We start from the raw sequence: 24,613 nt of genomic DNA on the forward strand, positions 1-24,613 counted from the left end.
AGGATTTTCATTTGATAAATAAAAAAGCTAAGTAACTTCCAATGTTTCCATTAGGACCTTAGTCACCATTCTAGAGCCATTAATCATGGATCCTCCCACAAGCCCTTGGTACCTCCAAGGAAAGGGTTGAAATCAGGCTCCTGATTCTATGTTTCTCCTGCTGCAGAATGAACCGGTATGACCTGGGAACCACACACACTTACAAGGGCAGGAATGTAAGACTGACAGTCTGACCCAGCAATTCCACTTTTTGGAATGAGTTCCCAAGGTCCCAAAACACAATGCAGAAAGAACTTTACTCTCCTGTGCTCACTGTAGCACTATTTATAATAGCCCAAATCTGGAACAGCTCAAGTGTACAAGAATGGATAATGAGATAAAGAAACTATGGAACAGGGACAGAGAGAGAGCATAATAGTAGGTATCTTGCAAGCAGCCAATCCAGGATGGATGGTGGTTTGAATCCCAGCATCCAATATGGCCCCCCATGCCTGGCAAGAGCAATTTCTGAGCACAGAGCCAGGAGTAACCCCTGAGCGCCTCCGGGTGTGACCCCAAAACAAAACAAAACCAGAATATACTATGGAATAAAGAAACGACAGAATATTAAGTAGCAGTCAGAAAATAAGCAGTCATGCAATTTGATACTATGCAGATGGATCTGGAGAGTACCTAACCTACCTGAGTGAAGTCAGTCAGAGGAAGGACAGACAGAAAGATCTCCCTTATGCAGGATATAACAACGCCCAGGGGTCAAAGAAACCAAGAACAGGAGACTCAATTCACTAGGAAGATTGACTTTGCACAGCAGGAGTATATCCCGGGGATAGGCAGGGATAAGCGGGGATAGGAGGGAAATGCCATAACCATGGTAGAAGGATGTGGTCACTGTGGAGGACTGTGTGCTGAAAGGTGGTAAGCTAATAAGCATAAAACTAACAGCAATCCATAATAGCTATACATATTGTTAAAGTACTTGCCATAGAGGCAAACTGGGGACATCGATGGAGGGATTGGTGTTGGAACACTGTATGCCTGAAATTCAATTGTGAAAATTTCTGTAATTCACAGTGACCACAAATACACACACACACACACACACACACACACACACACACACACACACACACACACACACACACACACAGGAGCTGGACAGATAGCACAGCAGGTAAAGCACTTGACTTGCACATAATTGATCCAGATTTGATCCCCAGCATCCCATATGGTCAGTGATTCCTGAGCATCACTGGGTGTGGCCTTAAAACCAAAACCCAAACCTTCCCCCAAATATTTATAGATATCCACGCTCAGTGAAATCAGTTGTAGGTAGAACAGACTCAGAATGATTTCTCTTATATGTATGATTTAAAAAATCTTTTTAGGTGAGTATTAATTGATCAATGATAATAGAAATAAAGAGCAGATAACTCTCTTCAGAAGTAAGTCACTGGGGCAAGGACAGGCAGAGTGGGGGGGGGCATAAGTCAGGGAAGGGAACAATGGGATAAAGGGAACAAGAAAAGTGTCTACCACAGAGGTAGGCTGGGGGCAGGAAGGAAATTGGGGACAATGACTAAAGGGTGGTAGACATTGGTGAATGGATGGGTGTTGGAGCGTTGTCGCCTGAAACTCAGCATCTTAGTAAATTTGTAATTAAGAGATTCAACGACCTTTAGGGCTACTAGATATGGTATCTACCACCATCTCTGGATACAAAAATCCATATATACATAATTCCAATCTCCTCCCTTATAGGGGATGTGTTTCTCCAGATTTCCAATCACATATGACACTATTTTTAACCAACCTGCTGCTCGAGGGCTACCCGCACCCCCAGCAAGTGCTCAGGGGCTTGTGCTGAACCCCAGCTTCCTGCAAGCAAAGCCTGCATTCCTGTTCACTATTTTCCAGTCCTCTATCTTATTCTTTCTATCAACCTACTATGTATTAAAATGTCCTTGGGTGCATTTCCCCATCCAACTTTTTTTTTTTTTTTTTGATTTTTGGGCCACACTCGGCGGTGCACAGGGGTTACTCCTGGCTGTCTGCTCAGAAATAGCTCCTGGCAGGCACGGGGGACTATATGGGATACCAGGATTCGAACCAACCACCTTTGGTCCTGGATCAGCTGCTTGCAAGGCAAACACTGATGTGCTATCTCTCCGGGCCCACCCCCATCCAACTTTTTTGCTTACTTATTCAAGCTAGAAGATGACTTTAAGAACAGGTGAAGTAGGGCCAGAGAGATAGCATGGAGGTAAGGCGTTTGTCTTGCATGCAGAAGGACAGTGGTTCAAATCCCAGCATCCCATATGGTCCCCTGAGCCTGCCAGGAGTGATTTCTTTTTTTTTTTTTTTTTTTTTTGGTTTTTGGGCCATACCCGGTAACGCTCAGGGGTTACTCCTGGCTATGCGCTCAGAAGTCGCTCCTGGCTTGGGGGACCATATGGGACGCCGGGGGATCGAACCGCGGTCCGTCTCCTAGGCTAGCGCAGGTAAGGCAGGCACCTTACCTCCAGCGCCACCGCCCGGCCCCCCTCCAGGAGTGATTTCTGAGCGAAGAGCCAGGAGTAACCCCTGAGCGCTGTCGGGTGTGACCCAAAACCCAAAAAGAACAGGTGAAGGAAAGGTCTGAAATTAATTTTATGGAAAGAAATCATAATCAAGCTGATTCCTGCCTCCTTGAGGACACTTGGGGGGCAGTGTTCAGCAAAACTCCATGCGCCCATCATTTGGATTTTGGTGCCTAGATTACTGGAAATTCTGGTAGTTGCTGGAGACTTTCAAAGACGGATGTGAATGGTCAGTTTGCACTTGAAAATGAATTGCAGAAATAAAAAAAAAGGTTTTAAATCAAGTGCACAGAAAAATATGATGAAAGCAGATTTACCTGTGAGTTTGTTAGGGGTGGTAGGTTCGTGGGTGGAATTTGCTTCACACCAGGCAATGCTCAGGATTCAAGTCCTTTACTAAAGTTTAGGGATCAAACCCAGGTCAGCCACGTGCGAGGCAAGCACCTGACCTGCTCTACTATCCCTCCGAGCCATGATTTTTTAAATCTGAAGGAAAAATCAAGCACTGGCAGACTTGAACGCAGTTCAGAGGGAAAAGTCATCTCTCTCACAGCTTGGCAGCTAATCGCTAAGAAAAAATTTGTGTTTCTAGAAAGATCAAAGCAGTGGAGCTTTTGGTAACACAAACCTGTCAATGACATGAGTAATTGCAGAGCAGCCTGCTACAAATATAATGAATTAAAACCAGTCCCCAGAAATGGTAACCTCTAGGAGGGTTGATGAAGTAAGTTCAAGGCCTCTTATGTCAGTGTGATGACTTTTAGCTTTCCAAACATTCCCAAACAAGAAACAGCTTAAGAAAACTGTTGAGCTTGGAAGATAAAACCCCACCTGGTTGGCTGGTCATGTGTCGAGAACATTGCTGTACAGTTCTTGTTCCCTTGCTCTCTCCTACTCTCTTCCTTTTCCTAAATGTGGTCACTTAAATACCTGAGGGTCGGGTACTCTGCTCACCTTTCTAGACTGGAGTGATAGCATACGAGGTAGGCACTTGCTTTGCATGTGGCTAACCCAGCACCAGGTCCACCACGATCACCAAGAGTGATCTCTGATTAGAGTCAAGAGTAAGCCATGGGCCGAAGCAATAGCACAGCAGTAGGGCATTTGCCTTGCATGCAGCTGACCTGGGACGGACCTGGGTTTGATCCCCGATGTCTGATATGGTCTCCTATCCAGGAGCAATTTCTGAGCGCAGAGCCAGGAATAATCCCTGAGTGTCACTGGGTGTGGTCCAAAAACAAAAACAAAAAAAAGAGAGAGTGCTGGCAGGGACAGCCTCTAAACCAAATCAGGATAGTCACCAATGAAAGCCCAACATGAAACAAGAGTTTGAGGCTTGAGGATGCAATGAAGTCAGCTAGTTTTGGACAAACAGTACTAGAAGCATGAAATGGTGGTCCTGAAGAAGGCAGGAAGGGGCACTAGGGTCCAGCTCGGCCATCTTCTAGGTTCAGGCGATTCTGCCTGAAACTATTAAGGACCCCTCCTCATTCCCAGAAATTACTGCACACCTGAGTCTTAGGGCTTAGTGGAGATAAGAGATTGGCATTTCAGGATAAAGAAACTGGGGAAAATAAGGCAGGAAATAAAGCCCGGTAACTAAAGTAAAGGAAATAAAGGGCAGTAAATAAAAATGCAAACAAGGTGGAGACCAACAGCTCAAAAAGAGGAAAGGAATAGAAATAATGGAATAACAAGTTTGGGGATCAAAGAAAGAGAACAGCAGGGAGGACACTTGCTTTACATGCAGCAAGCCTGATTGGCTCCCCAGAACTCCATCTAGTCACCCTAAACCCCTAAACCCTGAGCGGAAAGGCAGGAGTAAACCCTGAGCACCATCAGGTGTGGTCCGAACCAAACAAAATCATAGTGTCACCAAACAGGACTTTTGCTTTAGGCAACATGAAATGTCTTTATGTCATTAATGGTGGTCTCTTTATCTTTTCATTTTAATATATATCTATTTATTTTCATTTTAATAAGCGCCTTTAATATCTTTAGCTTTCATTTAAAATAATCTATGGGCCATGCTAAGTGGTGGTCATCGAGCCGTTCTTTCATAGACATACTTGTTTGTTTGGTCCACATTGGCCATGCTCAAAGTTTACCCTTGGAAGTGTTCAGAAGACTATGTCTTACTGGGGATTGAACTGGGGTCAGCAACTTGCAAGGCACTAGTCTTTTTTTTTTTGGAGGGGGGTTACACCCAGCAGCACTCAGGTTACTCCTGGCTCTGTGCTCAGAAATCGCTCCTGGTAGACACGGGGGACCATTTGGGATGCCGGGATTCAAATCACCATCCTGGATCCTCCGTGTGCAAGACAAACGCCCTACCACTGTGCTATCTCTCCGGTCCAGTCCCAGCACTAGTCTTTTTTGTTTGTTTTGGGGTCATACCTGGCAGTGCTCAGTAGTTACTCCTGGCTCTGTGCGCAGGAATTACTCTTGAGGGGCTCTGGAGACCATATGGAATGGCAGGGATTAACTCAGGTTGGCCATGTGCAAGGCAAGCACCCTCCCAGCTGTACTATGGCTCTGTCCCCCAAGGCACTAGCCTTATGTCCTTGTATTTCTCCAGTTCCTCTGCTGGCCTGATGACACAATCTCTAGGGTAATCCCTGAACTTGCATTTCAAATCCATTTTCAAAGCATATTTGGAATGTTTGGAAGTGAGGTGGTAGCAGCTCCCTTTTTCATCATATTGGAACAAAGTTCACAGAGACGGGATTCTACTTGCATTAAATACAGTGCACTGGGGCCTGGAGAGATAGCATGGAGGTAAAGTGTTTGCCTTGCATACAAAAGGATGGTGGTTCGAATCCTGGCATCCCATATGGTCCCCCCAGCTTGCCAGGAGCGATTTCTGAGTGTAGACCCAGAAGTAATAACCCCTGAGCACTGCCGGGTGTGACCCAAAAAACCAAACAAACAAAACAAACAAAAAAACAAACAAAAAAAAAACACAGTGCACTGGTTCCTACTTGCCAGTGTTTCAGGATTGAGAGGAAATGAACCTCAGGTGGAAAAATATTTTCACTATGGTTTGAAGTATTATCCCTCAATTTAAAGCAAAAAACCTGGAGTGAGTATGGAAGAGCTCAATCAATCAATCAATCAACATAAAAAAATTCAGGCTCAACTGGACAAGCATCACCAGGATGCTCAGGCCTCCTGACCACAAAGAAAGAAATACCTGGGTTAGAAGAGCAAGAGTACAGAGGGTAGGGCGCCTGCCTTGCATGCCTCCAACCTGGGTTGGAACCCTGGCACATGGCCACCCTAGATTCGACCCCTGGCATCCCATATATGAGTAAGCCCTGAGCATTACCAGTGTGGCTCTCAAACAAAACCAAACAAAAAAATATATTAAAGTATGGGGAATAGGGGCCGGGCGGTGGCGCAAGAGGTAAGGTGCCTGCCTTACCTGCGCTAGCCTTGGACAGGACCGCGGTTCGATCCCCCGGCGTCCCATATGGTCCCCCAAGCCAGGAGCGACTTCTGAGCACATAGCCAGGAATAACCCCTGAGCGTCACCGGGTGTGGCCCAAAAACCAAAAAAAAAAATAAAATAAAATAAAGTATGGGGAATAAGGGTGGGGAGAAAAAAAAAAGTAGGGGGATATAAAGATAGTACAGTGGGCATGGCGCTTGCCTTTCATGTGGCCACCTCAGGATCCCCCAAGTCCGCCAGAAGTAATTCCAAGTGCAGAGTCAGGAGTAACCCTTGAGGCCACTGGGAGTGGCCCCAAAACAAACCAACAAAAAGACAAAGAAAATAAGCCATCTCCACTGAGCTGAAAGCAGACAGACCTCCTGTGCTCTGCGCAGGCAGCATTTCCTGTCAGCCTGCTGCACCCAGATGCTTGCCAAGGCCTCTCTCATAGCCCCAAATATTCCAGCCAGAGCCGCCCTGACCTCCCTTGGCAGCAGCTTCAACACTCCCTGTCCACAAAAACCGCAACACGGTGCCCAGACGCCGGACACTGAAGGAGAAAAGGAGTCCAGTGGGTCACTGAGTGGCCCCTGAGCAACCTGAAGCTCAGGCCTGGAGCAACCCCCGAGTATTATTGAGCAGAGTATTGAAACAACCCCAACTCCGGGTTTCAGCCAAGCTGCCCGTCAGCTCTGGTCCAGGGCCTCCTCTGTCCCGACTCTGTACCGCACAAGCACCAAGAGTCCAGCTTGGTTTTGAGGCTGGAGCTTGGCGGGAGGGAAGAGGCATCTGCTTTGCGCGTGTGAGGCCCTGGGATTGGTGCCTGGCACCGGGAGAAAGATGGGACAAGGTGCTTGGGAATGGCTGTGATGGGATTGTACACAGAGACATCCTTGCCAGCTTCACAGGGTGCTGTGAAGGCTGTCAGGAAGAAGCTACTGAGCAATAGGCCCACTTCTAGCATCAAAGCTCCTGAGTGTGAATTGTAACTATTTTATTTTTTAGATGTAAAAACTTTTTCTTTTCTTTTTTTTTTGGGTCACAACCGGCAGCGCTCAGAAAATTGCCCCGGCAGGTACGGGGGACCATATGGGATGCTGGGATTCGAACCACCGTCCTTCTGCATGAAAGGCAAATGCCTTACCTCCATGTTACCTCTCCAGCCCCATAAAAACATTTTTTAAAGATGGGCCAGAGAGATGACATGAAGGTAGCGCATTTGCCTTGCATGCAGAAGGACAGTGGTTCAAATCCTGGCATCCCATATGGTCCCCTGTGCCTGCCAGGAGCGATTTCTGAGCACAGAGCCAGTAGTGACCCCTGAGCGCTGCCGGGTGCGACCCAAAACCCCCAAAAAATTAAAATATAAAATAAATAAAATTGGAGAGGCCAGATACACAGCACAGCACAAAAGTAGAAAAGTAGGGAAGTAGGAGGTTCACATCTCAAGAGGGGAGGAGGTGGGGGTGACATGGTTATTCAGGGACCATGTGTGCGGGCCCAGAGGTTACATGTGTGCTGATTATTCCTATTCTTTCCCTGGTATTTCTTATTCCAAACTAACCTAAAGACCTCAACCAACCATCACTGAATCGCATTAACCCTCCCCCAACCCATGCACCCATCAGATAGAGAATTCATGTCTAAGTCTTCCTCCTCTTCTACAAACCCAGTGCCCAGTGGGTCAGTGCAGAGAATTCCAGAATGGCTGAGGCTTGGAATCCAAAGCTACCATGGCAAGGAAAAAAGGGTGGGGCTTTGAGAATTTGACTTGGGGCCTTTCAGATCACTTTGGTGGGAATCACTGAAAACTCTCCTATGGGATCCTTGGACTCCTCTGAGGATATTTTCGAACTTTCTATTGTGCCTGCGGGGCTAGAGAAAGATCCACATTCCCACCAACTTCAAAAGCAGCTCCCTGCCTGAGGCAGCTCTGTGGGGCATCAAACAAGGCAGAAACAGGCTCCACATGTGCAAAGAACCTCCTCCAACAGCTCCTCCCATCCAGTCCCTCACTGTCCTGCTTCCCCAGAGCATATCAGAGGCACCGAAGGCTGCCACGTTACCCTTTCTCTGTGTTCTGTGTCAGGTATGGTTGGATTTTTTCCTTCAGGTATGAAGAAGTGGGGTGTAGGAATGATGGCTTAAGAGTTCAGGAAGGAGGGCAGAAGAGATAGTGGATAGGGCTCTTGTCTTACATATTGCTGACCTGGGTTCGATCCCCAGAATCCCATGTAGTTCCCCCAGCACAACCAGGAATGATTCTCAAGCACAGAGCCAGGAATAACCCCCTCATTACTGCCAGGTATGTGTTACCCCCCACTTAGGGGGCACGCACCAGACGTGGCTTTTTGCCTTCTTGGTGCAGTGTCTAATTTTTTCTCCCAAGAAATATCTGCCAGAAGGCCCATTTAGAGGTCTATCATTGACCCTTTGCGTGGATCACTGGCGATATTTCTGTCATACTTCCTACATGATAGTGACTCAACATTTTTCCCTTTAATTCGTTTCTGTCCACTATAAAAATTTGGCCTCAGCTTTCCTGCAAAGAAATGTTAGTACCAAAGCCCGCCAAAAGTTCCCTGCTGGCTAGTTTATTTGTGACTCGTATTCCTAGTATAACCTGGCGCCAGCAGCTTGTTTTGCTGAGCCTAGCTCTATGATGGTAAACAATTATTTCTTTTTTTTGGTTTTTGGGCCACACCCCGTGGTGCTCAGGGGTTACTCCTGGCTATCTGCTCAGAAATAGCTCCTGGCAGGCACGGGGGACCATATGGAACACCGAGATTTGAACCAACCACCTTAGATCCTGGATCGGCTGCCGGCAAGGTTGTTTGCAAGGCAAACACTGCTGTGCTATCTCTCCCGGCCCAACAATTATTTCTGTCCCCCCAAAAATCTATTTTCTGACAACTAGATAAACATCATAAATATTTCTATCTCTCTCCTCCTATTTCCTTATTAAACCTGTTTTTCTGCTGACCCAAAAAACACTTCCATTACCAACCTCCAACAGTGCTCTTTCTCACCTGTAGAACAGTCATTTAATATGTAGATTCTAGGCCTGGTCCCCCATTATACTTTCTCCGGAAGATCTCCTACTCTTTGTTCTTCCTGACGACACCCTGCATTCCAGAGCCTGTGCTTAAAATGTCATCAGATGAAAAATAAATTTGTCTCTTGTCCCTTGGACGTGGGTCCCCATACAATTCATTTTGTGTGGTCTCATTTATTTCATTTTCATATTTCATATATGTCCGCCTTGTGTACCTGCTTATTCCTAGTGAGATTTATCTAACCCACTAAGTTTTTGCTTAGGGACGCTAACACGTCTGCAGCAGGTATGACCCCAAAAAGAAACAAAAGAATGGGTATGGAGTTTCCTTTCCAATAACTATCTCTCTAGGCTCATGGTGGAGGCCTCCGATTCTATCTTACCAGAAATAGCTAAACTGCTAAGCTGGGCACAAAGAGAGAGAGAGACAGACACAGTGAGACATAGAGGTGCCATCATAGCTTCAGTATGTCAACAAGAATTGGCACCAAGGGCCAAGGAGATGGCTCCAACGAGCAGGTTGTGTATGTGGGAGCAACCCCTTGGTTCCCAGCACCAAATGGTTTCCCCAGCGTTGCCAAGAATGACTCACAAACACCAGCAGGTGTAGGCCCTAATTTTTGTATTTGTTTGTGAGGTAAAATTACTTTTTTAAAATTTTTTTGTTTTTGTTTTTGGGTCACACCTGGCAGAGCTCAAGGGCTACTCCTGGCTCTACGCTCAGAAATCACTCCTGGCAGGCTCGGAGGACCACAGGAGATGCCAGGAATTGAACCACCATCTGTCCTGGATTGGCTGTATGCAAGGCAAACGGCCTACCGCTGTGCTATCTGGCCCCCTACTTTTTGAAAATTATTTAGAAAGGTGTAATCAAAGAGAAAGAAAACAGTGTATTGTGTGTTCAAGGGAGAACACAAGCTTCTCCAGAGTGGAAAGAGACAACTAAAGAAAACAGAGACAAACAAGTGAAGTGACGTATTCAAGGGAGAATGTTGCAGAAGGTTGCAGAGCAGGCCTGTCCCCCAATTTCTTAAATGAAGATTCACATCTGAAGTGCAACTAGTAATGGGACAAGACCATGACAATAAAACACAGGGCCAGAGAAATAGTACAGCAGGTGACACACTTGTTTTGCTTATATCTGGCCCCAGTTTCAAAAAATCCTTGGTACGGGGCCAGAGAGATAGCAAAGTGGTATTTGCCTTGCAAACAGCCAATCCAGGACCTAAGGTGGTTGGTTCGAATCCTGGCATCCCATATGGTTCCCAGTGTCTGCCAGGAGCTATTTTTGAGCAGATAGCCAGGCGTAACCCCTGAGCACCACCCGGTGTGGCCCCGAAAAAAAACAAAACAAAAAATCCCTGGTACTACATATGGTATTCCCCCCCCCTCTCCCCATCACAGCCAGGGATCATTCCTGAGCACAGAGATAGAATTAACCTGAGTACTGCTGGGTATGGCCCTCAAACAAACTAAAAAACATGTACCCAACTATAGGCGCTGACCAAACAGTCAGATCGACTCTTCCTTTTATACCTAATTGGTGGCTTGGTTTTTTCCATTGTTCCATCATCCATTCCAGGTAGGATGATAGTTTGAATTCTGCCCAGGCCCGTATTGCTTCTCCGCAGGTAGGAACCCAAGCATTGCTTGCCAGCCCCTCGTTCTTACCATCTGTAATAATGGCGGCTTCCTTCTGGCCATTCACAGCTCCATCCTGCAGGCTGGTCTCTTCCTGCTCAGCCAAGCTGTTGACAGTGGACAGCTGACCATTCTTCTGTGGTAGCTATGGAGAGAGAATAGGACATTAATCTTGGGGCTGGAGCAATAGCACAGCAGCAGGGCATTTGCTTCGCAAGCAGACAATCTGGGAATAAACCCGGGTTCGGTTCCCACATTCCCATATGGTCCCTCGAGCCTGCCAGGAGCAATTTCTGAGCACAAAACCAAACCAAAACAAAATGAAAATCAGTCTTCACTCTGCTAGAAACAACAGTGAAACAATCGTTTTTCAAACATGCTAATTTTTTTAAATGAATAATGTGAGCTTTATTAAATTATGTTCCTTGTATTTGTGTGTGTGTGTGTGTGTGTGTGTGTGTGTGTGTGTGTGTGTGTGTGTGTGTGTGTGGTTTTTGGGTCACACCCGGCAGTGTTTATTCCTGGCTCCAGGCTCAGAAATTGCTCTTGGCAGACACGGGGGACCATATGGGACGCCGGGATTCGAACCGATGACCTCCTGCATGAAAGGCAAACACCTTACCTCCATGCTATCTCTCCGGCCCCAAACATGCTAATTTTTAAAAATTCCACAAGACCTGAAAAATATCTTAATGGGTAGAGACTATCTCAAGTACCACATGGTTCCTGAGAACTATGGAGAGTAACCCCAAAGCACAGAGCTAGAGTAACCTCTGAAAATTGACGAGTGTGGCCCAAGGCACAAAATAAAATAGAATATTCCATGATCCAACAGTATGATACCAGGTATTTAAGCAGAGGACATGAAGACACTAATTCAAAATGGAAGTAGGACCATGATTTACAACAGGCAAATCATGGGGTCAACTTATGTGAACATCAGCAATAATTCTAGATGTTGTGGGGCAGAGATTTGATGGAATATGAGTCCATCATCTTTTAAAAAATGAAACCAGGGGCCAGAGCAATAGCACAGCAGGTAGGGCATCTGCCTTGCACACAGCTGACCAGAGTTCAATCCTCAGCATCCTATAGAGATCCGCCGAGTCCTCCAGAAGAAATTTCTGAGTGCAGAGCTAGAAATAATCCCTGAGTGCCGCCCCCCCCAAAAGGATGAAACCACACCCAAACAGACAAAAACAAGTGGAATTTGAGATGATTATGCTGAATTAGATTAATTAGCAAGGGAAAGGTAATTACCACATGGTCTCCCTCATACAAAGAATCTGAAGAACTAAAGCCATTAAATTGGCAAAGGATGGAAAGAGGTGCAGGGAGAGGGGGAATTAGCAGTGGGCATCTGGGGAAGTGCTGGTCACTTTGGAGGTGGGTGATATATTACGCACCATTAGTTCACCCGCCCCCGAAAAGATCTAATATTGTAAACCTGTGATCAATCAGAAATGAATCAACAGAACTGGAGGCTGAGTACAGATGTGAGGTGATTTCCCTGTACACAGCCAACCCTGGTTTGATTTCCAGCACCACATAGCGTCCCGCTGAGCACAGAGCCAGGAATCGTGGTAGGACACCATCAAATGTGGGGTAAGGGGGCCGGGAAGGTGGCGCTAGAGGTAAGGTGTCTGCCTTACAAGCGCTAGCCAAGGAATGGACCGCGGTTCGATCCCCCGGCGTCCCATATGGTCCCCCCAAGCCGGGGCGATTTCTGAGCACATAGCCAGGGATAACCCCTGAGCGTCAAACGGGTGTGGCCCAAAAACCAAAAAAAAAAAAAAAATGTGGGGTAAGGCGAGCATTCTAGCTGCTGTACTATCACTCCAGCACCTTCTCTCCCTCTCTGTGCATGTGTGTGCATGTATGTGTCACTGTGATGTGATGTCCATTAAGCTTATTATATAAAGCACATAACCATGAGAACCGCCCATCACTTCCAATCTCCCCCATAGAAAGCCTGCGCAGTTAGTACCATGAAAAAAACAGAAAGACACATTTTCAGTTTTAGAAAGACACATTTTTATTTTGTTTTTTTTTGTTTGTTTGTTTGTTTTGTTTTTGTTTTGTTTTGATTTGGGGCCACACCTGGAATGCTCAAGGGTTACTCCTGGCTCTAAGCTACCTAATTTCACAGACATAAATAAGGTCCCATGCCAAATAAAAGCAGCACAATGTGGGCTGCAGTGATAGCAGTGGGTACAGCATTTGCCTGGCATCCAGCTGATCTCTGGCATCCTATATATTTCTCTGAGCCTACCAGGATTGATTTGTGGCCCAGAAACAAACAGCAACAAAAACAACCAACCAACCCAACAAAAAACCCAAAAAATCCAGCACAATGACCATTAGGAACCTAAGGATGTCTGGGTGCTTGGTCGTTCTGTTCCGTTTCTCACTCTCATGAAAGCCAGCTAAAACAAAGGCTGGGCTGCCTCCACCACCCCCACCCCACAGTGGATCATCCAGCTCTGCAGCATTCAGTGTATTTGAGTCGGTTCCACAGGACCCCGACCTGCCTATCTATGGAAGTCTTGAGGCCACGTTCTGCTGGGTGTCACTTCAGGATGTTCCCAGCTGCCGGAGCACTGGCCAAACCACAGGCTCAGATACTCGCTGGAAAGGGCAGCTGGGCAAGAAAGGCCTCGTGGAAGCCTGGAAGCTTGGAAGCTGGCTCAATGGCTTTCGCCTCACTGTTCCCCATAAGTGGCCAGACGCCCTCCCTGCCCGAGCGTCCTCCTGAAATAATACCTTGTCTCTGGAAGACTTACAGATGGGGTCATTGGCTTCCAAGTGCCCCGCAGAGTGCACTTATGAGAACGCTCGGGTTACACTTCCACTTAAAGTCTTCACTTACTCAAATATGAAACATGGAATCTGACACGCAATCTCAAGACAAAGGAGTGCCAGGATCCCGGCCATGAAAGAATAAGTTAGTCCTTGCAAGGGTGAGGGCCAGCTGCTCCTGGAGGTGCTGGGGAGGGGACGGGGGACCTGAACCCACACACACAAAGCAAGTACATCAGCCTTTCGAGCTACCTTTCCAATCCTATTTTAACTAGTGTTCAGCCAGCTCTATGAAAAAGTCAAGCGTGGATTTGATTAGTAAAATGAAAGATAGGGGACCAGAGAGATAGCACGAAGGTAAAGCATTTGCCTTGCATGCAGAAGGTCGGTGATTCGAATCCCGGCATCCCATAAGGTTCCCCCAAGCCTGCCAGGAGTGATTTCTGAGCATAGAGCCAGAAGTAACCCCTGAGCACTGCCGGGTGTGACCCAAAAACAAAAAAAAAAAAAAAAAACAAAAAAAAAACAAAAAAAAAAAAAAAAGAAAAGAAAAGAAAAAGAAAGATGACTTAATAGATAAAAGGCAGAAAAATCATTTATCACAGCAAACCTATATATTTTGTTTTGCTTTTTAAACTTTTTTTGTTTTGTTTTGTTTTTGGGTCACACCAGGCAGCGCTCAGGGGTTACTCCTGGCTCTACACTCAGAAATTGCTCCTGGCAGGCTTGGGGAACCATATGGGATGCCGGGATTCGAACCACTATCCTTCTGCATCCAAGACAAATGTCTTACCTCCATGCTATCTCTCTAGCCCCTGGCTCTACTTTTTAAACTTTGCAATAATTGAGGTTCTGAGGTTTGTGATATTGCTGAAGATGCTTTGATACCACACCCATCACCAGTGTAACCCATTTCCCTGCTGGAGAGTTCCAATGTCCCCCCACCCTTTCAACCAGCACCCCCAACTCAGTTGTGCACATCAGTTCTCCCACTGTGATACCTTTGGTTTTCTGTATCTTTAAGCCCACATATGAGAAGAGATCGTTCTTTATCTGTCCCTTGACTTCTGATTGACGTCATCACTCAGCCTCTAATTCCACCCATATCATGGAAAACCCCATGATTGTGCTCTGCTTGAGAACTGCAGAGTATTCCACTGTGTACATATATCACAACTTCAGGGACCATTCATTTGTACTTGGGCATTTGGCATTATTTTGGCTATTGAACTAAATGAAGCACTGAACATGGTATGTGATTCCTTCAATAGACTGTTTTCATGTTTTGGGGATAAATGCCAAGACGTGGTATTGCTATTGCTGGGTTGCATGGAAAGTTCAATTCCTGTATTTTAGAGAGACTTTCTATTGCTTTTGACAGCAATAGAAAGATATGATGTTCCTTCCAATGGTGGATGAGGGTCCCTTTTTCACCATAACCCCACCAACACCGGCTGTTTCTAGTATTTTGTTTGGTTTTGGGCCACATCTGGTGGTGCTCAGGACTCACACCTGGTTCTGTGCTTAGACACTCCTGGCAGGGCTAGGAGGATCATGTGGTACCAGAGATCAAATTCGGGTTTGCCACATGCAAGTGCCTTACACACTGGGCTTCAGGCCCATGTTTCCACTTTCAAACATGTGCCATTTTCATAAGCCTGGCATGAGATTTCACGGTTGTTTTGATTTGTAAATCCCTAATCATGAGTGACTCTGAGGACTTTTTCATGTTTTCTTTGGGAAAATATTTATTCATTTCTGCACCCCATTTTTGATAAGATCATAGGATTTGGCTGTTGTTGAGATTTGTGACTTTATAAATCTTAGATATTAGTCTCTTTTCTTATATATCAGGTGAAAATATTTTATCCCATTAAATAAAGTTTTTTATTGTATCTTTATTTTCTTTAGCTATAAAGAAAAGTCTGTTAATTTGAAAACGGTCCCATTTCTTTATTTTAGTTTTTTTTTTAACTCTACCTCTGTGGTCATCTTGTTGAAGACCCTTCTGCAGTCAACCTCCAGGAGAGGTCTGATGTTTTCTTAAATGAATCTTGCGCATTCTTTTTCACAGAATAAAAATGGGGAGTACCTGCTGCTTTATCAGCTACAGTTTCATTCTGCATGGTCCATATCTGTACAGAGATACCTTGACTTGCTTGTCCATTTTCTGGGACTCAAATGCCCACAGACAGCCAGAAGCTGTCTGTTCTGACAGACTCAAAAAGATCCTCAGAAAGATCCTCAGATCAGGGGCCGGGCGGTGGCGCTAGAGGTAAGGTGCCTGACTTGCCTGCGCTAGCCTAGGACGGACCGTGGTTCGATCCCCTGGCATCCCATATGGTCCCCCAAGCCAGGAGCGACTTCTGAGCGCATAGCCAGGAGTAACCCCTGAGCGTCATCGGGTGTGGCCCAAAATCCAAAAAAAAAAAAAAAAAAAAAAAAAAAGATCCTCAGATCACATCAGGGCCTGAGTGCTGGACCTGAGGGCCAGGACTGTGGAGGAGCAAAGTACAGTTTTCCAACAGGAAAGAAGAAAGGAAATTCAGCTCCACCCTTCACTCTAAAACATGGTCTCAGTCTCATTCCCAGCCTCATCGCCTCACCAGTGTATGTGGTTGAGTTTGAGGAACTGTTCGTTCTTCTAAGACAAGAGCCAGACCTGGAAGACAAGCTCCTTACCCTTCCACATACTAAACACCAGAAAACTCATCTTTCCCTTAGCTTTGAGCTTCAAAAAGTAAGAACCCCTCTTTTAAGCAAACAAAATCCTGAATGTTTGCAAACATATCCTTTGGTGGGTCAGCCAGAGTTTATTCCCCTAAAGTATTACCACATTACACATAAAACAAGTTAAAAAAATAAAACAACCCAACATCTCAAATGCTCCCAGCAAGTATCTTCTGCTCCTTCTTTAGGAACCGCTGGGAATATTAAAAATGGTCAACAATATGACCCAGAAAACTCCTCCTCTCCCTCTTTTCCCTCCTTTCCCTCAGGATTAACCAAGACATACCTTGCACCCAATAGCAGCAGGAGGAATACATTTTGGATGTATTAAAAAAAAAAAAAAGGATCCAAGGATCTGAAACAATAGTACATTGGGTAGAGTATTTGCCTTTCACACAGCCGACATGGGTTTGATCCCCAGCATCCCATATAGTTCTCTGAGTACTGCAAGGAGTGATTCCTTAGTGCAGAGCCAGGAGTTAACCCCCGAGTAATGGTGGGTGAGAATCAAAAATAGCAACAACAGGGGCCGGAGCAGTGGCGTAAGCGGTAGGGCAATTGCCTTGCACGCACTAACCTAGGACAGACTGTGGTTCCATCCCCCAGCATCCCATATGGTCCCTCATGACAGGAGTGATTTCTGAGCACATAGCCTGGAGTAACCCTTAAGGGTTACCGGGTGTGGGCCAAAAACCAAAAAAAGAAAGAAAAAATAGCAACAACAGCCACAAAATAAAAAAGGATCCAAGCGGATGAGCTTTATTTTTATTTATTAATTTTTTTCCTGGACCATATCTGGGAGCACTCAGAGATTATTCCTAGCTCTGCACTCAGAAATCACTCCTGGCAGACTTGGGGGACCACATGCGGGTATTGAACCTGGGTTGGCTGCATGCAAGGCAAACGTCCTACCTGCTGTGCTATCGATCTGGCCCCAGCAGATGAGCTCTTGATGGCTGTCAGGATGCTGGGATGCCTATCAATAGCGGGTTTCCATGATAGAAATGTTGCTTTTGACTATGCTCTCTTTGGATAAGCTATGAGTGGGCCTGACCAATAGCCCTGCTGACCACGTGGTAAAGGAGACTGCAAATCAACGTGAATTTGTACTAACAGACTCCACAAAATTCCAAAGGACCCTAAAATGGCTGAAATGAAGAAGTAACCAGAAGTGAGGCCAGAGAGGAAGCATGAGGTAAGGCGTTTGCCTTGCATGCATAAGGATGGTGGTTCGAATCCCTGCATCCCATATGGTCCCCCAAGCTTGCCAGGAGGGATTTCTGAGCATAGAGCCAGGAGTAACCCGAGCGCTGTCGGGTGTGACCCCCCCCAAAAAAAACCCAAAAAAACAAAGAAGTAGCCAGAAATCAGTAGGTCTGAGAACCCCCCGCCCCTCCCCCAAACAAAACAAGGATATCTGGAAGGACTTTTTAAGCAAAACCCAAAGGCAAACTGGTAAGTAAAGATCACTCTGCTATGTAGTTTTCCTTCATTTCAAAGAAAAAGTGGGAGTGATAATATAGTGGGTAGGAAGTTTGCCTTCAATGCAGCCAACCGGGTTTGATCCTAAGCACAAGGAATAGGAGCAACCCTGGGCACTGCTGGTTGTGATCCAAAACCCAAAACAAACAAACAAAGAAAAGAGAAAGTGTTGGAATTACATCTCAGACTTAAAACATCAGAAAACATTCAGAAAATGCTGAATTAAGTCAGCAAACCACCTTCCTACAGCAATGTTCGAAGCATTTCAGACACACACACCAAAAGAAAGAGTCAGACCATCAGCTCTGTGGGTGCTCGAAGGCCAGCTTCGCCTACCTGCGCAGGTAAGGGCACAGGGCTGAGCGAGCCGTGGCTATTTTCCATGCTGGGGGTGGGAGATGCTTAAGAGCTGATTAGAGGGTGAAGAAAGTGAAATTATGGGATAGTCATATAATCACTGGGATGGGAGGGAGGAGGTCAAGCCAGACATGCTAATTTAGGTGGGAAAATAAATCATGCTGTTGAGAATGTCTGACTCCTTTATATGTTTAAAATAAACAAACAAGCAACAAAAAAATTAAAATAAAACACTCAGAGGGAGGGGGCCAAGAGGAAGGAGAAGGAGAGTCTCCCTCTAATGTTTGTTTATAAAAGCACTAAAAGTCTAGAATAACATCATCCCAGAGTGACTACCTCAGTGGAATTCTTGCTGTTGAGTTTTTCTTCTTTTTTTCCTTTTGGTTTTTGGGCCACACCCAGTGGTGCTCAGGGGTTACTCCTGGCTCTGTGCTGAGGAATTACTCCTGGTGGCACTCAGGGGACCCTATGAGATGCCAGAGATTAAACCTGTGCCAGCCACATACAAGGAAAACCTCCCCACTGTGCTATCGCTCTGGCTCTCTGTCCTCCCACGTTTCTCTTTTAATTTACTGTCACTGAGAACACAGGAGGGTGGGACAAGCCTCTGCAGGAGAAGCTTGCTTTGCCAGCTGCAAGCACATATTTTAGCCCTGATGTGGCTGCTGAGCACCATCCAGGCTGGGATTCCTGTATTCAAGCCATTTCCAGTTCATTGTCCGGTTCACCCCTTAATGAATGTACTAATTTCTCTCCTTCCCCACCCCCCCCCCAACCTGATGCGTAATCCCTAGCAAGCACCACCATGTGTGTCATTCTCTGTGGTCACCGAGACATGAAGAGGGTAGGGGAGAGGGGAAACATGACAGAGGGCTCCCAAATTCACAGATCCGGAAGCAGTAAGGATGCCTAGAACCCACATTTCCAGATTCATGTCTCTTTCGGCATCAACTGAGCCCATACACTTAATTGTTCTCACAGAACTGTGACTTTGACATGCGAATGGCTCTGTCTGCCCAATCCCAGCCAGAAGCTCCAAATCAGGGTCCAGAGAATCTGCTTAAGGGGCTGAGCATATGCTTAGTTAGTGCATGGTAGGTATGGGCTTGATCCCTGGGCACCACTGGGAATGTCACCCAAGAGCAATAAGCTGGGAGGAGCCTTGAGTACCACCAGGTGAGGTGTGGTCCCCAAACCAAAATGCAAAGCAAACCAAGCAAAAAAGCCCAAAACTTTGCAAAGTGTAAACATGGACCAACGGTGTCTTGAGGACTAAGAACAAATAGCCACAAGTGGGCACTCTCCAGTGCACCCCAACCAACAATAGGGTGAGTGCACCAGAGCCAACTCTGTGTGTGTGTGTGTGTGTGTGTGTGTGTGTGTGTATTCTTCCCATCACTGCAACAACAGCCAAGACAAAGGAATGGGGAACAGTAACCATGAAGTCTAGGGAACAGTGCACCCTGCAATTTTGGACAATGAAGGAAATACAGCCACAGTACAATGACATTTATAATGACATTCGGCGAAGGGGTGCATAGCAACTGAGAAGAAAGGGATCATTGGGGAGGGGTCACGAATAATGACAACCTGTAATTTCCGACTTTCCATCTAATGTTGATTCTCCATCTAATGAACAGTTGTAAAGTGTCTTTGACAATGTGGGTAGTGGGTGCACAGTTTGTCCAGGTTGTGTTTTCACGTGTTGACGGTTAGCATGGGCATCAGATAGCTGACAAACAATGAACGAAGCAACAGGATTCAATTTTCACCAGACAGATTTTCACAGGAAAGTGGAATCGTGGAAAGACAGAAGTAAACAGGAAAACCGCATTTCAGGAGCATTTTGTTTGTTTGTTTGTTTGTTTTAATGCACACATCACCTTCCTGCCAATTTCTGTAGTGACTGCAGAAGTAGAAGCAGGGCAAGAGGAAATCCAAGACCAAAGGTGGTATTTGAGCATCACCTTTGTCCTTGGGAGAAACTCAGCAGCTTGAGCCAGTGCACAAAGCAGGGCCAAGAGAACAGCTTAGATGTGCTGCTGCTCATTCGTGGGTGTGGTCTGAGACACCATTATTTAGGAGATTCAGGTGGGGCTCTTCTGTCTATTACTAAGGGAATGATGCTTCTCTGGAGTTCCAAATCTGACCCTTTGAACGATCTACGTAACCACTTTAAGTCTATATAATGAAATGAGAGGGGCCGGAGCGATAGAACAGCATACCGAACTCCATTCCACCAGAAAAACAACACAATCAGCTCACACGCTGGTTTCCCTACAGCAGCCCTGTCTTGGTTCACAACAACTGTCACTGGCAGGGAAGACCTAGTCTCAGGCCCTGAGCCCCGCTTCCCAACACCCAGAAAAAACACCCTACAAGTCGTGCAAGGCCTACTGAGAGGCATTCTGAAGCAATGTGAAAGCAGTTGGGAATACCTATGTGAATATTCCAGGAATTTATTTTGGTTTGGGGGCCACACCTGATGGTGATCAGGGCTCACTCCTGGCTCGCTCCTGGCAATGGTTGGAGGATCACGTGAGTCAAGTCAGGGTCGGTCATGTGCACATCTCTTGGGACCCATGATGTCGTGAATGTAAAGCCTCTTTCAAAGGCTGGTGAGACAGTCCGGGCTGATCCGGGTTCAATGCATATGGTCTGGTTTCCCCCATGCCCTTCGAGAAGCGACCCTGAGTGCAGAGTTGCAAGAAAGCCCTAAGCATCACTGGGCGTGGCTGAAAATCACAAGAGAAGCCCAAGGAAGATGAGCCCCCACAGAGCAAGGCCTTTCTGCAGGCGGAGCTTGTCAGTGGGAGAGTATTAGCCGTTTACCAAGTGTTGAGGGGGTCTGAGAAAGCCTTGCGCCGTGGGGGCTTATATGTACAGGAATCCAAGAAGGGCATGGCCCTGGGTCCCAGGCACTTCGTGTCCTCTAAAGACAAGAGGACCTTATCTCACTTCCCCCGTGAGCTCGACTTTCCTCCCCAGAGGTGAGGGTCACTGCCGTTTCCTAAAATACTCCTGCCCCAAGGCTTCTGAGCTTTTAACAAAAGCTCTGCTTGTTTTCATTTCATGCTTCTTGCCATTCAGCAAAACAAAACAGACATGCACTCCCTTGGAGGGATGGTTTTCCTGTATCCTAAATATCATGCTCTGTACCGAAACGTTTGGGAATGGCCTTACAATGAAATGAAATCTGATTTATATCCTGCGCCTTCCCGAGACCTTTTGTGGCCTATAAAAAGAAATGGAGCATGCCGTGTGGAACAAAAAGCAGCATGGATGCACTATAAAATGGAAAGATTCATGGAATTAAATGAGAGCAACCGAAAAGGCAATATTTAGAATTCGCTTTGTGACAACTGTATTTCACCGGATGGCTAAAATAGATGAATTCTTTGAGGGTTTTTTGTTTGTTTGTTTGTTTGTTTGTTTTGGTTTTGGTTCTTGGAGTAGTAGGTTGGTCCTGTGTAAAGCTACCTGACCCAATTCTTTGAGAGGTGTGTGTGTGTGTGTGGTGTGTGTGTGTGTGTGTGTGTGTGTGTGTGTGTGTGTGTGTGTGGTGGTGGGGGGGGCGGCAGGGACCATATGAGATGCCGGGAATCAAATCGAGTCAATTGCATGAAATGCCCTGCTGCTGTGCTATCTCTCCAGGTTTGAGAGATTTAAATTTGAGAGATTTAAAAAAGATTTTTCTGTGGAATGGAGCAAGAATACAGAGGGGAGGGTGCTTGCCTTTCATGCGGCCAACCTGAATGCAACCTCCGGTTTCCCATATGGTCCCAGAGCAAATTCAGGAGTGATTCCCCAGTGCAGAGCCAAAAGTAAGCCCTGAACATGTCCCCAAATAAATAATACCAACATTTTAGTGGGAGTGGGTTTTGGTTCCCCTGTATGCATGCTCCAGAAACCAGGTGTGGGGCTGTAGATGCAAACCAGAGCAGCGCTGACTGCATGCGCCTCCCCTGTCCTACTCTCTGGCCCCAAATGAATGAATCTGATTCCTAAGAAAGCAAAGACTTTGATGAGGGCCCCTTCTTCCCTTGGCACTCTGGGCGCTGCCACTGGGCATGCACAATGCCTTCCCTGGGTTCAATGCCTGGCACCCCATGCCCCAGACCACTGCATCACTGAACCTGAGCACCTAAGCACCTGAACTGTCCACCTCAGTGACCGAGGGTCACAGGGAGCCCAGAGTCCCAGAGTGCCACAGTCATGCGGCCACTGCAGCAACAAAAGGAGGTAAGGAGGCTGAGGACTGTCTCCCCAATCGTTTGTGCCAACTCTACAGGCTGACAACTAAGGCACACTCGGCTGATGAAGAAAGTTAGGGTCCTATTCTCAGGCTCGAATCCCAACACCACGCGGACATGGGTTGTGCCCATCCTGGAAAATGCCACAGCTGGAAGCATCAGCTTCAATGCCCAGATTCCTTTCCTGTGTGATTTACCATCCACAGAGAAATTGAAGATTTTTCTAGAACATATTTCTGATTTCTCCCCACAAGAACCCTTCAATTAACATCCCAGCCACCGAAAATAATATAATAATGTGGTGGTTTTAACACAGTTTGATTTTAAAAAGTTATAATTGTTTTATAGGAGGCCAGAGCAATGGCACAGCAGGTAGGGTGTTTGCCTCGCATGCAGATGACCAAAGTTCTATCCCCATACCCATATGGTCCCCTGAGTTCACCAGGAGAAATTCCTGAGTGTAGATAAAGGAGCTATCCCTGCATACAGCCAGTGTGACCTTAAACCAAAAATAAAAATAAAAAATTATCATTGATTTAGACACATGAAAACTCTGGGGTTCTCTGGGAAGGTAGATAAAAAACAAACAAACAAACACAAAGATTGCTAAATCTGGTGAAAGGAGAGCAGAGCAAGCAAAAGCAAAGGGGACCTCTTTCTACAATCTCTGCTTTAGATAAGAGAAGGCAAAACATCAGCGAGACTGCCCCAAGGCCAGCAGCCTCAGCCCCACTACAGTGTCCGGATTCTTTCAAGGACAGTGGTGATGAGAATTGTAAACGGGACCCGGAAGTCTGGTGCTACAGGGTGGCCCAAATGCACACCTCATCTCTGGGGTGGTGGTCTTACCATCCTGGCTCCTGGGTTAGAACCACCATGAAACTCCATAAAAACAACAATGGGCTGGCAAGATAGCACAGTGGGGAGGGAGCTTGCCTTGCAGATGGCTGACCTGGTTTGAGTCCAGGCACCCATATGGTCCCCCAAGCACTGCCAGGAGTGATTCCTTAGTGCAGAGCCAGGAGTAACCCCTGATTACCACTTAATGTGGCCTCTAAACAAAACAATGACTAAAACTTCTTTTGGGTGAGCTTGAAGAACTGGATTATTCCCCAATTTGCTTAAAACCAAGAAAACTCATTCTCTAGTCCATTTTGTGTATCCAATGCTCCAAGACATCTCCCCCTGATGGGACTTAGGGAACCATATGGTGTGCCAGGAATCAAACCAGGGTTGGCGTGGTCAAATCAAGCATCGTACCCTGTACTATCACTGTAGCCCCTCATAGGTGGGTTACAAAAAATAATCTTGGGGGCCAGTGTGGCCCAAAAACCAAAAAAGAGTGGCCAGAGTGATAGCATAGTGGTAGGGCATTTGCCTTGCAGGTGGCCAAGTGGGACAGACCCAGGTTCGATCCCTGGCATCCCATATGGTCCACTGAGTTTGCTAGGAGTGATTTCTGAACACAGAGCCAGGAGCAATCCCTGGGCATCACTGAGTATGGTCCAAAAACCAAAAAAGAAAACTAACAAAAAAAATGGCTACTCTTGGCTTTGAGTTCAGGGATCATGTCTGGTGGTACTTGGGAGAGGGGATCAGAGGGGTGCCAGGGACTGAGCCAGACTATACCAGCTCTCTGGTTCTTCCAAAGTGAACCAAGTTAAGCCATCCTCAGAGACTTCTAGAAACGCTCCTTTTCCCTCTCACTATGAAACAAAACAAAAACGAAATGATAAACAACAACAACAACAACAACAAATCAGCCACTCCCTCCAAAATGGCATCCTCTCCTTCATGGCACAGATTATTTCATGAATTTATTAAACATCTAGCTTGGATAATGGACCAAAGATGGCATTTTGGAAGGCATCCATCTAAGGCTTGCAGATGGCTGCTAGCATCATTAAAATGACAGCTGAAATGGGTTTCTCTGACGTGTGTGCCGGTTATGCTCTACCTGGCAGTCAGACTGCAGAGCTAAGACAGGTGGTGTGACCCCACAGTTGCTAAAATGGAGCAGGTTCAGCATTTAATGGTCAGACTGTGGGAGGAGAGCAAGGATTTGGCCTAAAAAGGCAGGCGAATGCCTGGGGCAAGAACAGCAGGCACCTGGGGAGGGTAGATGGGTGCAAGTGCTGCATATGGACTATGGATTTGAGCCAATCCCCCTCCCTTACAAAATGGGGCTTAGCCCAGTGGCAAAACGCCTGCCTTGTGAGCATGAATCCTTGAGTTGAATTGCCATTGCTACCCACATGCACCTCTCAAGCATCAACTCAGAAGTTGA

General features: G+C 46.3%; 2 protein-coding genes across 2 annotated transcripts in view; both read right to left on the minus strand.

The window, feature by feature from the left end:
• The window catches only part of MTHFD1L (methylenetetrahydrofolate dehydrogenase (NADP+ dependent) 1 like), a 641,585-nt gene that overhangs the window by 287,668 nt on the left and 329,304 nt on the right, over nucleotides 1–24,613 (minus strand). The window lies entirely within an intron of this gene.
• The window catches only part of AKAP12 (A-kinase anchoring protein 12), a 94,341-nt gene that overhangs the window by 27,601 nt on the left and 42,127 nt on the right, over nucleotides 1–24,613 (minus strand). Inside the window, exon 2 of the mRNA XM_049765316.1 lies at nucleotides 10,736–10,850. Within this exon, the coding sequence (XP_049621273.1) occupies nucleotides 10,736–10,850 (115 nt within the window). The remainder of the gene's footprint in view (nucleotides 1–10,735; nucleotides 10,851–24,613) is intronic.

This window comes from Suncus etruscus, chromosome 18, assembly GCF_024139225.1.
Source record: "Suncus etruscus isolate mSunEtr1 chromosome 18, mSunEtr1.pri.cur, whole genome shotgun sequence".
In the NCBI taxonomy this organism is placed as follows: domain Eukaryota; kingdom Metazoa; phylum Chordata; class Mammalia; order Eulipotyphla; family Soricidae; genus Suncus; species Suncus etruscus.